Below are 14,975 nucleotides of genomic sequence, written 5' to 3'. Positions count from 1 at the left end.
CCCTGGCTAACTGCGGCTGGGGCCACCGCTGCCCTGGCTCTGTACCCACGTCAATCTATGCCCGTACGGGATGGTTACACGCCTGGGTGGGCCTCGTAAAAACACAATTCACCCCCCCCAAAAAGGGCCAGAGTTTCCAACAGGACAGTACTGTACAGAAGACGGAGTCCCTAATAAAAGGACCTACTGTGCAGTAGCAGTACAGTTGCGGCCAAGCAATGGTGGTTCACAGAGAGGAAGTTCTTTAAACCTGTGTCTGAGAGGGGAGGCCACAGGCAGAACAGAACATAGCCACCCAAACACCCACTCTCTCTCACACACACACACACCCTCATTCACCCTGTCACTCCCTCATTCTTCAGGGGTGGAAAAAAGAAAAAGCGTGTTATATTTGGCGTTCTCCAAAGTAAAATGGGCCCAGTGTTCCGCCGGTCCGTATCCCTGTATAATCAAGTCAGCTGGTATTTATTTTATTGGCAGTGTCGAGGCCCTTCCATGTCAAAGTGAGGGTAAGGCTCGGCTCGCAGGGCTGAAAACCCCTAGGAACACACACACACGGAAAATAGGTCCTTAAACAAAATAGAATGAGTTTCTCTTGGCTCGGGTTGGGAAGCCCTTGAACCATATAATAAAACATAATTTGAGCATTTTCGTCGAGGGCGCGCAGGGTAATTAAAAATAAATGTCGGTATAGTTAGCCGTCTCGGGTTCCCGATTCGGAATGACCTCGGCATATTTCTAACTGTAAATATAGAAGTACAAGTGCGGCTCAGTCGAAAATCACTCTGGCGCGGAGACACACAAGGGGAAAGAGTCGAGGGTTCCTTTCTGTGACGAGCCTCGATGAAATACAACTATCCGGGTAGAAAGACAAACTTTCAAATTCAATCTAGGAGTATTATTGTTATTCCAAGGTAGAAGAACAAGGCGAGGAGAGAGCGAGCGATGCCAGAACAGGATTCACTGGACTAAAGCGGTCACGATCATGAAGTTGGCACAGGTTTGGTACCGAGGTCCCAGCGAATCAAAAGCTCCTTTATTGAGCCGGGCACTGGAAGTACTACCTAGGTATAACCTCCCTCTCCCCGGCCCTTTACACGTCGCCTGAACAGTGGGGAGAAGGCCCGCCAAAGGTCGTCCAAGCGGCACTGCCGTGCTGACTACTACCCACAAAGGAGTGTGTGTTTGTGGCGCTGGAGCTCAACCCTCAATCACCAATCATCTACCCTGGCTCCGGAAAGGAGGGGAGACATTCCCATTGGCAATGGATGGGAAGGGATGGCCAAGTTCTCCCTAAGGGAAGACAAGGGAAGTATTGCACTATATAGGGAATAGGATGTCAGCCAATCACTACCCTAGCACCACAAAGGTAGCTTTCACAAGCCTGGGGCTGCCTCCCTGTCTCACACTCACACAGAGCCCCCATAGACACTGACAATAACACTCTGCTTACAGACAGGATGTTTATAGTATTTAAGCTACATAAAATATGCCTATAAGCCACAAAGACACAAACAAAACATGACAGACTAAAAATACATAAAGACCCATCCAAAGGCCTTGACAATATAACGCTCTGTTTACAGACATGACGTTTACAGAATTTAAGTGACATAAAAAGGTGTCTATATGCCACACACTGTGATACAAACAAAACATAAAACTTCAAATATATAAAGATCGCTTATAAAGACAGTTATTTTATTCATTCGCTCACCTTCATTTCACCAGGTAAGTTCGACGCCCCATTGCACACCAAATATAAACGACTCGCTTGATAAATATAACGCAGACATTGACGTAATGCTGCAGAAACAGAGAAGTTTAGTCAGGAACATACATGTGAGACAGACAGTGTGGCTGAGGGCAGACCACAGCAATGTGGATGTATGAGACATGTCTAGAAGTCTTGGAACCAGCAACCAGACAGTCAAATATAAACGGGTCGGTGCTGCGTTGACAGAACAGCAGGTAAATGCCACTCCATCCGATCATAGAAATTAATTCATTTTCTCTATTCTAACGGTTATTTTTCTATCCTGCCGACCACCAAACCACTAGCAGTGGCCTAGTCTGTCTTCTCACAGTCTCTATGATTATCGGATTCAAATGAATTCATCTCGCCATCTTTCTACTCTTCTCCATTACTCTTTCATTTACTTCCTCTCCCTTTCCTCCACATCCAATCACACCTCTCTCTCTCACAAATCACATCTCATTCTACCCCTTACTATTCTACTCCTCTCCTCCTCTCGCTCTCTCTCCACTACAGGAGAGAGCGAGAGAGAGAGAGCGAAAGAGAGGCGGAGAAAGAGGAGAGCGGGAGAGAGAAGAGAGAAGAAGAGTGAGAAGAGAGGAACCTCATTGCAGAACAGTAGTCTGCACTTTGGCGCATAACTCACATTCCTCTCCTTCCACATCCTCCTTTCTCTCTCTCATTCTCTAAATCTCTCCCTCGCTCTGGTATACAACTATGCATTGAATTCCTTCCTTTCCAACTTATTTTCAACCCGGTAAAGTGTGACAACTTAGCGATAACATCCTATGTTAAAACACCAATAAGTGGTCAGGCTATTTTCCTACCTTTGCCTTACATGGAATCAAATAAGAACTCTAAACCTCAATCAAAAACCAAAGGAACATTAAGTATGGGCTCCGTTACCGTTCTAAGGGTCACACACTGCAACACAGCATACTGTCACCACACTGTCTCTAACAGCGAGGTAACACTTATCGTGAGGTCATCATCAACAGCATGTCCTCTCTGACAAACTTAAATGGCCCGAGGAATCCCGGCGAAAAACATTTATCAAGCATGGGCCACGGCGGTTGTTGGGTGAAATATTCTGAAATCCTGGGGCTGATCGAAGACAGATGTGCTGCTGATGGCAGGCCAGGCCTGGCTGCAGCACCGCTAGGCTAGCTAGCTAATATGTTTTCCAGCAGCTTCGAGCAAAGCTTTCTGGGATGGGCCAGTAGGGGTGTTACTGGAGCCAGGGGAGACCTCAATGTTTGGAGGGGGTGACACGCGCACACACACAATCATAAACACATAATTGTGCAAACACACACACTCAATTCATAAACAGGGTTCACACACACACTGGGTCCACCCTCCCGGTCCCAGATAGCTCACTCTCCTCCCCAGACAGTGTGAACATCTCCATCAGCTGCATCATCTGGTCTCACTTTGCCTGTTTACTTGCCTGTTGTCAGTCGGTACGGACTGTTTATAGTTCCGGCTGAGAACCAGACAGCAATCAAACAAGATGTCCGTGTTCTGCTAAGTGCCTTTAATACCCAATAAAACACAATTGTGCGAGTGACAACAAAGCAATAAAATAAAGAAAATGTTGCCTTCATAGAAGTGTGCTGACTGAGGGGGTGGAAGAAATGTTGTCTTCATAGAAGTGTGCTGACTGAGGGGGTGGAAGAAATGTTGTCTTCATAGAAGTGTGTTGACTGAGGGGGTGGAAGAAATGTTGTCTTCATAGAAGTGTGTTGACTGAGGGGGTAGAATAAATGTTGTCTTCATAGAAGTGTGCTGACTGAGGGGGGTAGAAGAAATGTTGTCTTCATAGAAGTGTGCTGACTGAGGGGGTGGAAGAAATGTTGTCTTCATAGAAGTGTGTTGACTGAGGGGGGTAGAAGAAATGTTGTCTTCATAGAAGTGTGCTGACTGAGGGGGTGGAAGAAATGTTGTCTTCATAGAAGTGTGTTGACTGAGGGGGGTGGAAGAAATGTTGTCTTCATAGAAGTGTGCTGACTGAGGGGGTGGAAGAAATGTTGTCTTCATAGAAGTGTGCTGACTGAGGGGGTGGAAGAAATGTTGTCTTCATAGAAGTGTGCTGACTGAGGGGGTGGAAGAAATGTTGTCTTCATAGAAGTGTGCTGACTGAGGGGGTGGAAGAAATGTTGTCTTCATAGAAGTGTGTTGACTGAGGGGGTGGAAGAAATGTTGTCTTCATAGAAATGTGTTGACTGAGGGGGTGGAAGAAATGTTGTCTTCATAGAAGTGTGCTGACTGAGGGGGTAGAAGAAATGTTGTCTTCATAGAAGTGTGCTGACTGAGGGGGTAGAAGAAATATTGTCTTCATAGAAGTGTGTTGACTGAGGGGGTGGAAGAAATGTTGTCTTCATAGAAGTGTGTTGACTGAGGGGGTAGAAGAAATGTTGTCTTCATAGAAGTGTGCTGACTGAGGGGGTGGAAGAAATGTTGTCTTCATAGAAGTGTGTTGACTGAGGGGGTAGAATAAATGTTGTCTTCATAGAAGTGTGCTGACTGAGGGGGTAGAAGAAATGTTGTCTTCATAGAAGTGTGCTGACTGAGGGGGTGGAAGAAATGTTGTCTTCATAGAAGTGTGTTGACTGAGGGGGGTGGAAGAAATGTTGTCTTCATAGAAGTGTGCTGACAGGGGGTGGAAGAAATGTTGTCTTCATAGAAGTGTGCTGACTGAGGGGGTGGAAGAAATGTTGTCTTCATAGAAGTGTGCTGACTGAAGGGGTAGAAGAAATGTTGCCGAATTGTAGCCTTGTTTAAATGGAACGTACACAAGTAGTCTGGGGGTTAAATTCCAGGGAGAGAGACAATTGGCTCTTGACTAACTGCCAACAGAGGAGAATAGTAACACACACAACCTGTGATCAGCACACACACACAGGTGCTTAAAACCATACTCGTATCTACTTACACAGCTATACAGACCGCTCTCTAACAGTCTTTTGTAAAAATACTAAACAGCACTAAAACACTAGAATACGATATAGTAGTGACTAGTGGTGTAACACACTTTGAGGTACAAGAAAGGCCTATACATAGCCAAAGCAGCTTCTTTCAGAGTGCTGCAAATCTTGCCCTCAAAAGGGAATAAGACAGTGTTGTGCATCAGCGTAACAGCAGACCTATAAGCTTGCTGCCAGCTCTTAGCAAACTGTTGGGGAAAAATTGTGTTGGACCAAATACAATGCTATTTCTCGGTAAACAAATTAACAACAGACTTTCAGCATGCTTATAGAGAAGGGCACTCAACATGTACTGCACTGACACAAATGACTGATGATTGGTTGAAAGAAATTGATAATAATAAGATTGTGGGAGCTGTACTGTTAGATTTCAGTGCAGCCTTCGATATTATTGACCATAACCTGTTGTTGAGAAAACGTATGTGTTACGGCTTTTCAACCTCTGCCATATCATGTATTCAGAGCTATCTATCTAATATAACTCAAAGGGTTTTCTTTAATGGAAGCGTCTCTAATGTCAAACATGTAAAGTGTGGTGTGCCGCAGGGCAGCTCTCTAGGCCCTCTACTCTTTTCTATTTTTACCAATGACCTACCACTGGCATTAAACAAAGCATGTGTCTCCATGTATTCTGATACAACCATACACACATCAGCAACCACAGCTAATGAAGTCACTGAAACCCTTAACAAAGAATTGCAGTCTGTTTTAGAATGGGTGGTCAGTAATAAACTGGTCCTGAACATCTCTAAAACTAAGAGCATTGTATTTGGTACAAATCATTCCTTAAGTGCTAGACCTCAGCAGAATCTGGTAATGAATGGTGTGGCTGTTGAGGGGACTAAATTACTTGGTGTTACCTTAGATTGTAAACTGTCATGGTCAAAACATATAGATTCAATGGTTGCAAAGATGGGGAGAGGTCTAGCCGTAATAAAGAGATGCTCTGCTTTTTTGACACCACACTCCAAAAAAGCAAGTTCTGCAGGCTCTAGTTTCGTCTAATCTTGATTATTGTCCAATTGTGTGGACCAGTGCTGCAAGGACAGACCTAGTTAAGCCGCAGCTGGCCCAGAACAGAGCGGCACGTTTTGCTCTTCATTGTAATCTGAGGGCTAATATTAACACTATGCATGCCAGTCTCTCTTGGCTAAGAGTTGAGGAGAGACGGACTGCATCACTTCTTTTTATAAGAAACAATGTGTGGAAAACCCCAAATTGTTTGCATAGTCAACTTACACACAGCTCTGACACACACACTTACCCCACCAGACATGCCACCAGGGGTCTTTTCATAGTCCCCAAATCCAGAACAAATTCAAGGAAACTTACAGTATTATATAGAGCCCTTATTGCATGGAACTTCCTTCCATCTCATATTTCTCAAATAAACAGCAAACCTGGTTTCAAAAAACAGATAAAGCAACACCTCACGGCACACAAGCCTCTCCCCTATTTGACCTAGATAGTTTGTGTGTATGCATTGATAATGTAGGCTACGTGTGCCTTTTTAAAAATGTATGTAGTTCTGTCGTTGAGCTGTTCTTGTCTAATGATGTTCTGTATTACGTCATTCTGTATTATGTTTCATGTTTTGTGTGGAGTGGACCCCAGGAAGAGTAGCTGTTGCTTTTGCAACTGCTAATGGGGATCCTAATAAAATAACTAACACCAAACTCACAAAGCTAGCTCCACTACCGGGGGCCATTTTGACACATATGGATACTATTTGTGCCGAATGACCAGATGTTGATTTCACAAACACGCATCTCGTGCCAAGCGCCGTTATTGCAAAGGTTTCAACTGAGAATTCTTATAAAAAAAAATGTTTTCTTACTAAAAGAAAATTACACATTCTTTATGTAAGACCAGAAACACAAAGTCCCTGTATCATAGCTTAGATGTACCTCGTTCCCAACTGGGTTTAGCTACTGCCCTTCACCTGCTCCCTCCGTGTCCACCTTACTGTGTGCAAAGCAGCGTGGGTAATAGCGTGGTAACTGGACTGTTCCACTGAGGCGCACGGTACACGGCTGGTGTTTGAACAGCTGCTCAGAGGGCGGGGGGGGGGGGGGGGGGGGGGGGTACCGGCATGCCCGCACAACACACACACACCTGCTTACTGCAGAGAGAGGACTAGCCTAGCAGCATCTGATCCACATTACATTGAGTTTCCTCTGTAGTGGAATGGCTCCAGCCCTGACCCCAGATCCAGCCCAGAGGCCTTTCATGGCATACCTGAGGTTCAGCTGAGGCAGCGCGCTGACAGACTGTTTGCGCACAGACAGCCAGGAGTGTGTGTGCGCATGTTTAGTGAACTTGAATGGCATCTGTGAAAATCAACAGTGGCGAAGCTACACACACAGACGGCCCACCGGTAGGGTCACACGTCAGCATTTTTTTCAGTCTGCGTCTTACGCTGCTGTCGTGATGTCTGTGTGTGTATGTAAGTATGGTGAAAGGTTGCTGAGTTTGCACACACGTGTGTCTGGTTGAGGGGTGTGTGTCAGTGTTGTTGTTTGTCACCCCTGAAGTGTGGTGTGTGTGTATATGTATGTATGTATGTATGTATGTATGTATGTATGTATGTATGTATGTCCCCCCCTCTGATAACCAGGTGGTGAATCGCATCTCTGCATGTCTGGCAGACATATCAGTGTGGATGACGGATCACCACCTCAAGCTGAACCTCGGCAAGACGGAGCTGCTCTTCCTCCCGGGGAAGGACTGCCCTTTCCATGATCTCGCCATCACGGTTGACAACTCCATTGTGTCCTCCTCCCAGAGTGCTAAGAACCTTGGCGTGATCCTGGACAACACCCTGTCGTTCTCAACTAACATCAAGGCGGTGACCCGTTCCTGTAGGTTCATGCTCTACAACATTCGCAGAGTACGACCCTGCCTCACGCAGGAAGCGGCGCAGGTCCTAATCCAGGCACTTGTCATCTCCCGTCTGGATTACTGCAACTCGCTGTTGGCTGGGCTCCCTGCCTGTGCCATTAAACCCCTACAACTCATCCAGAACGCCGCAGCCCGTCTGGTGTTCAACTTTCCCAAGTTCTCTCACGTCACCCCGCTCCTCCGCTCTCTCCACTGGCTTCCAGTTGAAGCTCGCATCCGCTACAAGACCATGGTGCTTGCCTACGGAGCTGTGAGGGGAACGGCACCTCCGTACCTTCAGGCTCTGATCAGGCCCTACACCCAAACAAGGGCACTGCGTTCATCCACCTCTGGCCTGCTCGCCTCCCTACCTCTGAGGAAGTACAGTTCCCGCTCAGCCCAGTCAAAACTGTTCGCTGCTATGGCACCCCAATGGTGGAACAAACTCCCTCACGACGCCAGGTCAGCGGAGTCAATCACCACCTTCCGGAGACACCTGAAACCCCACCTCTTTAAGGAATACCTAGGATAGGATAAAGTAATCCTTCTAACCCCCCCCCCTTAAAAGAGTTAGATGCACTATTGTAAAGTGGTTGTTCCACTGGATATCATAAGGTGAATGCACCAATTTGTAAGTCGCTCTGGATAAGAGCGTCTGCTAAATGACTTAAATGTTAAATGTTAAAATGTATGTATTTATGTATGTATGTATAGGGAGGAGGGTTACCTGAGGTTAGTGTTCTGGCTCTGGCTCTCCATGGCCACGCGGGAACCGTTTGGACCAGGGCCGTTTGGACTAGGGAGGAAAAGAGGGAGAGAGCAACAAACCAACAGTGCTATAAAATGGGACAAAAAGATTTGACGCCATCACACAGCAGATGGATTCACTAGCAGCAGGTAGAATGCTTCCTCTGCATTTTTGCTACCATGATATTTTACTGTGATCTAGAAAATAAGCAAACACAGTGTTTTCAGCTACAAAGGCATAACCTCGGAGTAGACCACTAGATTAACAGTAAAGAGCCCAGCTCGAGTCTAAGGTCACAGCCTGAACGGTGACAGCGTTTGCACTCACTTGAGGACCAGGTGGAGGTTGGCGGAGAGCCGCGGGTCGGTGAACTGCGTGGTTCGGTTGTTGTGGTCCACAAAGTAGACGCGTCCCGTTGCCGTGTTGCGGATCTCCCAGCCCGGCGGCAGAGGACCCAGCTCCTCACAGTTGACGTTGCTCAGATCCCTGGGCATGAAAATAGGACCACAGGAGACCGTGAAGACAACTAAACCATAACCACGTAAACCCATCGCTCACTCAACCTAGGGTGCTAAAACAACAAGGGTATAACACAATGAGCATAATAATACAGTATTTACTACTATTATCATCATTATACTTTATTGAGTATTAATCATCTAGGTTAATGAGAGTATATTATCTTTTATAGTGTAAGAACCAGGCTATTATAGTACAAATCGACTTGTAAACAGTCACTGTTAGCCGTCTCTATTCTACCAGTTAGGTAGGATTATTGAGTGCAAATTGTATTTTCTAAGTACACAACAAATCTTTTCTCCAAGTATAAAAAGGACACCCCAGAGGCATTCCTAAATTCAACTCAAAAGAGTTGGATCGATCGCAAAACATCTGAGAAAACACTTGAATAAATTCCAAAAACTCCCTATCGGTCTCTACTCCCCCATAGACCTACATTCTTTTCTGTTGAAACCTAAAACCCTGAAGTGGGATGTATTAACTGTCCACTAAGGACTCATCGCTAAAGCAGTCTGCACATGCCTGGCTAAACTGTTTCATTACATAATGGGTGTTTGTAACTCGTTCTGGGCCAAATGACCATGATTCAAGGTTGAATCTTAAGGACATTGAATCTCTGAAGACCAAGACATTGATAAGTTCATTATTTGGCATAAATCGGTGTGTGTGTGTGTGTATTAGCACATCAATGAACAAGAAATACTCAGGAGGTGAGGAAAGGTCAGGGCGGCAGGTAGCCTAGTGGTTAGAGCGTTGGACCAGTAACTGGAAGGTTGCTGGATCGAATCCCCAAGCTGACAAGGTAAAAATCTGCCGTTCTGCCCACTGTTCCTCGGGCGCCATGGATGTCGATTGGCAGCCCCCAGCACCTCTCTGATTCAGGGTGGTTGGATTAAATGCGCTGACATTTAACCCATTCAGTTGGACAAGAAGAAAATGGACATTGAATGCCTTTATGACCCGGAAGACAAAAAGGTCTGTGAAAGGTCAATTGTCAAAGTTTAGTCAGTGTGAAGGAGAGAGAGCGAGAGAGGGAGTGACAGCGACAGATTACTTTACGTATGGCTATTTTGACCCCTCATTATTGTTGTCAAAGTGCAAATTGTATTTTCTAAGTACACAACAAATCTATTCTTCCAAGTAGAAAAAGGACATCCCAGAGGCATTCAACTCAACAGAGTTGGATCGATCGCAAAACATCGGAGATGATAATAATATAATGTTAATAATATGTTAATATTGTAAATCTCCAAAGTAAGCTTTATTACCTCATGTCAATAAAGCAAATTGAATTGAGAGAGAGACAGAGAGAGATGGAGGTGAGTGTGTGTGTGTTCATAGCAGTGTGTACCTGGGCACTCGGGGGTCGTGCCATGTGCTGACGCCCGTCTGGGTGTGGAGGAAGTACACCTGGCCCTGCTGCGTGGTTCTTTGCTCTGTGGGGGGGGGGGGGGGGGGGGGCACATAAAGACAACGGCGTGAGAAAAGCGGAGGCAATCTTAAATGGCACACCCTTTTGTTCTTCAATTCTCTGAACTTAAACGGCACACAAATTAGTATTTATGTTCCAAACATCTGGACAGGACACCAGCGTGAACCACCCAGTATGAGTGCACTGACGGCGACAGGGCACTGGGTGTGTGTGTGTGTGTGTGTGTGTATGTGTGTGTGTGTGTGTGTGCGCCTCGTGCATGCACATGTAGTCCCTCATTCATCCCCATTAACGCCGATTTCCTTCCGACACCACAACACATATTCCACCCAGCTCTCTCACCTCGCACTCCCTCAGTTCCACCCAACTGGTCAGAGTCACTGACTGAGTCGAAGGAGAAAAACGCCCTCTGGCCTTAAGTGAGTCATCTCTGCCAAGAATATTGGGCATTTTCAGGGGCATGGATCACCGCCATTCTAACTGAATGGCATTCATCACCACCATTATCATTTCCTTCACAGACTCTGGTTCAGTTCTTCTACAGAGCTCTGTGTTGAGCCTTGAGTTTATGCAGTTCAACACAGATGCCCAAGAGCTCTGCAGGAGATATACACTGAGTGTACAAAACATTCCAGGACATAGCCTATCATTTCACCTGGTCGGTCTATGATCCCTTATTGATGTCACTTGTTAAATCCACTTCAAAACAGTGTAGATGAAGGGGAGGAGTCAGGTTAAAGGAGGATTTTTTTAAGCCTTCAGACATGGATTGTGTATGTGTACCATTCAGAGGGTGACTGGGCAAAATGGAAAATGTAGGTGCCTTTGAATGAGGTATGGTAGCAGGTGCCAGGCGCACCGGTTTGTGTCAAGAACTACAACGCAGCTGAGTCTTTCACGCTCAACAGTTCCCCGTGTGTATCAAGAATGGTCCACCACCCAAAGGACATCCAGCCAACTTGACACAACTGTTGGAAGCATTGGAGTCACCATGGGCCAGCATCCCTGTGGAACGCTTTCGACACCTTGTAGAGTCCCTGCCCCGACGAATGTTTGGTATACTCGGTACATACTCATCATTTATGAACTTGCCAAGTTGTGTCGTATATTAAAATAGGAGGTAGAAATAGAGGATGGGGAACTTCCACAGAACAGGGAGATTGTGGTGACTGGTGGGCTGGCGTTGTAAATCAGTGTTTTGCTACAGCATATTAAATAATGGTGCAATACACTCGACTGTTGACATCCGACATGTCAATGTTTTTAATTGTATCTGTCCCTATCAAATGAATCTCGTCCTCAGGCTAACCGCTACCATATATACAGAGAGAGAGAGAATTGGCTGGCGGATGAGACTACGAGCAAATAAGCTATTAAATACATCATTTAATTGTGTGTTGGTCTCTGGTTGTGAAAGTCAAACTGGTCCAACACTGTGTGCTTGGGGTGCTTGAAATAGCTGCAATCTATAGCAACAGCCTAGCAACCACCAGCCTGTAGTACTTAAATCATATTGCATAATGTATGTAATACGTTCCATCTGCATGTATAATGTATACAAGACTGAGGCTGTACAGACGTGGGGTTGACCAAAAACACCCAAATGAAAACCAGTTCCCCTCGAATGCACCCTTTCCTGTCCTCCACATGGGGGAAATGTTCTTTCGCTCCCTTCCCCTCAAACGCTCCCCCCCTCTTTGGCTCGCTCCCCCTCTCCGTCTCTCCTTTGTGGGAATATCACTCTGCACTGCGAGAACACTTTGGAGCGCTGGGAAGTGTTCATAAACATGGGGAAGAGAGGAGAAGAGGGGTGAGGAGAGAAGAGGGGCCTTGAAAACACAGCCTGCGCTGATTGCAGCTGTCATGATGTGGTGCTGTGGGAAGAGGGAAGCTGAGAGAGGGAGGGAGGAAAGGAAGGAGAGAGAGGGAGGGACAGAGGGATCTAGAGAGACAGGGATGGGGAGAGGGAAGGAGGGGTGAAGGCTGTGGTTGTAGCAGCAAGGAGATTGTTGTACTACCCTCTCAAAGGCTGATAACAAAGCCATGTTTGCCCTGGTATTACGCTGCTACAGTTGAAGTCGGAAGTTTACATACACCTTAGCCAAATAGTTTTAAACTCAGTTTTTCACAATGCCTGACATTTAATCCTAGTAAAAATTCCCTGTCTTAGGTCAGTTAGGATCACCACTTTATTTTAAGAATGTGAAATATCAGAATAAAGGTAGAGAGAATGATTTATTTAAGCTATTTAACTAGCCTACTTGGTTAAATAAAGGTGAAATAAAAAATAAATAAAGATTCCCAGTGGGTCAGAAGTTTACATACACTCAACTCGTATTTGGTTGCATTGCCTTTAAATGGTTTAACTTGGGTCAAATGTTTTGGGTAGCCTTCCACATGCTTCCCACAATAAGTTGGGTGAATTTTGGCACATACCTCCTGACAGAGCTGGTGTAACAGTCAGGTTTGTAGGCTTCCTTGCTCGCACACGCTTTTTCAGTTCTGCCCACAAATGTTCTATAGGATTGAGGTCAGAGCTTTGTGATGGCCACTCCAATACCTTGACTTGTTGTCCTTGTTGGCCATTTTGCCACAACTTTGGATGTATGCTTGGGGTCATTGTCCATTTGGAAAACCCATTTGGACCAAGCTTTAACTTCCTGACTGATGTCTTGAGATGTTGCTTTAATATATCCACATCATTTTCCTCATGATGCCATCTATTTTGTGAAGTGCACCAGTCCCACCTGCAGCAAAGCACCCCCACAACATGATGCTGCCACCCCCGTGCTTCACGGTTGGGATGGTGTTCTTCGGCTTGCAAGCATCCCCCTTTTTCCTCCAAACATAACAATGGTCATTATGGCCAAACAGTTCTATTTTTGTTTCATCAGACCAGAGGACATTTCTCCAAAAAAGTATGATCTGTCCCTATGTGCAGTTGCAAACCACAGTCAGTTTTTTTTATGGCGGTTTTAGAGCATTGGCTTCTTCCTTGCTGAGCGGCCTTTCAGGTTATGTCCATATAAGACTAAGAGACAGAACACATCTCTTTCCTGAGCGGTATGACGGCTGCGTGGTCCCATGGTGTTTATACTTGCGTACTATTGTTTGTACAGATGAACGTGGTTCCTTCAGGCGTTTGGAAATTGCTCCCAAGGATGAACCAAACTTGTGGAGGTCTACCATTTTTTTCCCGGAGGTCTTGGCTGAGTTCTTTTGATTTTCCCATGATGTCAAGCAAAAAGGCACTGAGTTTGAAGGTAGGCCTTGAAATACATCCACAATTGACTCAAATTATGTCAATTAGCCTATAGGAAGCTTCTAATGCCATGACATCATTTTCTGGAATTTTCCAAGCTGTTTAAAGGCACAGTCAACTTAGTGTATGCAAACTTCTGACCCACTAGCATTGTGATACAGTGAATTATACGTGAAATAATCTGTCTGTAAACAATTGTTGGAAAAATGACTTGTGTCATGCACAAAGTAGATGTCCTAACCGACTTGCCAAAAATATAGTTAACTTTTTGTTAATAGGGGGTGCTGTTTTCACTTTGGGAAAAAATCGTGCCCAAATTAAACGGCCTCGTACTCTGTTCTAGATCATACAATATGCATATTAGTATTACTATTGGATAGAAAACACTCTGAAGTTTCTAAAACTGTTTGAATTATATCTGTGAGTAAAACAGAACTCATTTGGCAGCAAACTTCCAAACAGGAAGTGAAAATTCTGAAAATGGGGCTCTGTGTCAGGGCCTGCCTATTCAACTGGCTTATATTTATGGATCTGTATGCACTTCATACGCCTTCCACTAGATGTCAACAGGCAGTAGAAGGTTGAATGGGGTGTCTAGCTTGATGTGAGGCCGAATGAGAGCTTTTGGAGTGACAGGTCCGCTCTTTTGTCAGTAGTCAGCTGCGCACAAGGGAACCTAACATTGTCTTCTGAAATGCGTTCGGTTTACACGACGAAATGCTCCGGCTCTGATTTTATTGGATACATATGAGAAAAACATCATAAAGTAGGATATTTCAACCGAGTTTGACCAGTTTATTCAACGTTTATTGGGACTTTTGGAATTTTTCGTTCCATGCGCAAACATTTCTTGGACACGTGAGCTCCACATGGCTAGCCAAAGTTGCTAATTCGACAGAAGAAATGGACATTCTAAAACCAAACAATGATTTATTCTGGAACTAGGACTCCTTGCACAACATTCTGATGGAAGATCAACAAAGGTAAGAGAATATTTATGATGTTATTTCGTATTTTTGTGTTTTATGTTGGCTCCAACAAGGCGGAGAATTGTAGGGCGCTGTCTCACAATATTGCATGCTGTATGTTGTACTAAAGTTATTTTTAAAAATCTAACACAGCGGTTGCATTAAGAACCAGTGTATCTTTCATTTGCTGTATAACATGTATTTTTTAGTAAAGTTTATGATGAGTTCTTTGGTTAGATTAGGTGACTGTCCAAAATATCTCCGGACATTTTGGTGCATTGTGGCTACGTATTCACAAAGTAAAACCACGATTTGCAGCTCTAAATATGCACATTTTCGAACAAAACATAAATGTATTGTATAACATGATGTTATAAGACTGTCATCTGATGAAGTTGTCCAAAGGTTAGTGATCGATTTTAT

At 44.9% G+C, this 14,975-nt stretch overlaps 1 protein-coding gene across 4 annotated transcripts in view; it reads right to left on the bottom strand.

Annotated features, from left to right (window-relative positions):
• The window catches only part of LOC139567547 (E3 ubiquitin-protein ligase SMURF2-like), a 70,593-nt gene that overhangs the window by 12,291 nt on the left and 43,327 nt on the right, over positions 1-14,975 (bottom strand). For all 4 annotated transcript variants that reach the window (XM_071388891.1, XM_071388892.1, XM_071388894.1 and 1 more), the window contains exons 9-11: positions 10,242-10,326; positions 8,699-8,857; positions 8,351-8,419 (exon numbers count right to left, since the gene is read on the bottom strand). In XM_071388891.1, the coding sequence (XP_071244992.1) occupies positions 8,351-8,419; positions 8,699-8,857; positions 10,242-10,326 (313 nt within the window). The remainder of the gene's footprint in view (positions 1-8,350; positions 8,420-8,698; positions 8,858-10,241; positions 10,327-14,975) is intronic.

This window comes from Salvelinus alpinus, chromosome 2 (assembly GCF_045679555.1).
Source record: "Salvelinus alpinus chromosome 2, SLU_Salpinus.1, whole genome shotgun sequence".
Classification (NCBI taxonomy): Eukaryota; Metazoa; Chordata; class Actinopteri; order Salmoniformes; family Salmonidae; genus Salvelinus; species Salvelinus alpinus.
The sequence above is the reverse complement of the archived record's forward strand: the minus strand, read 5'-3'. Positions and strand labels throughout refer to the sequence as shown.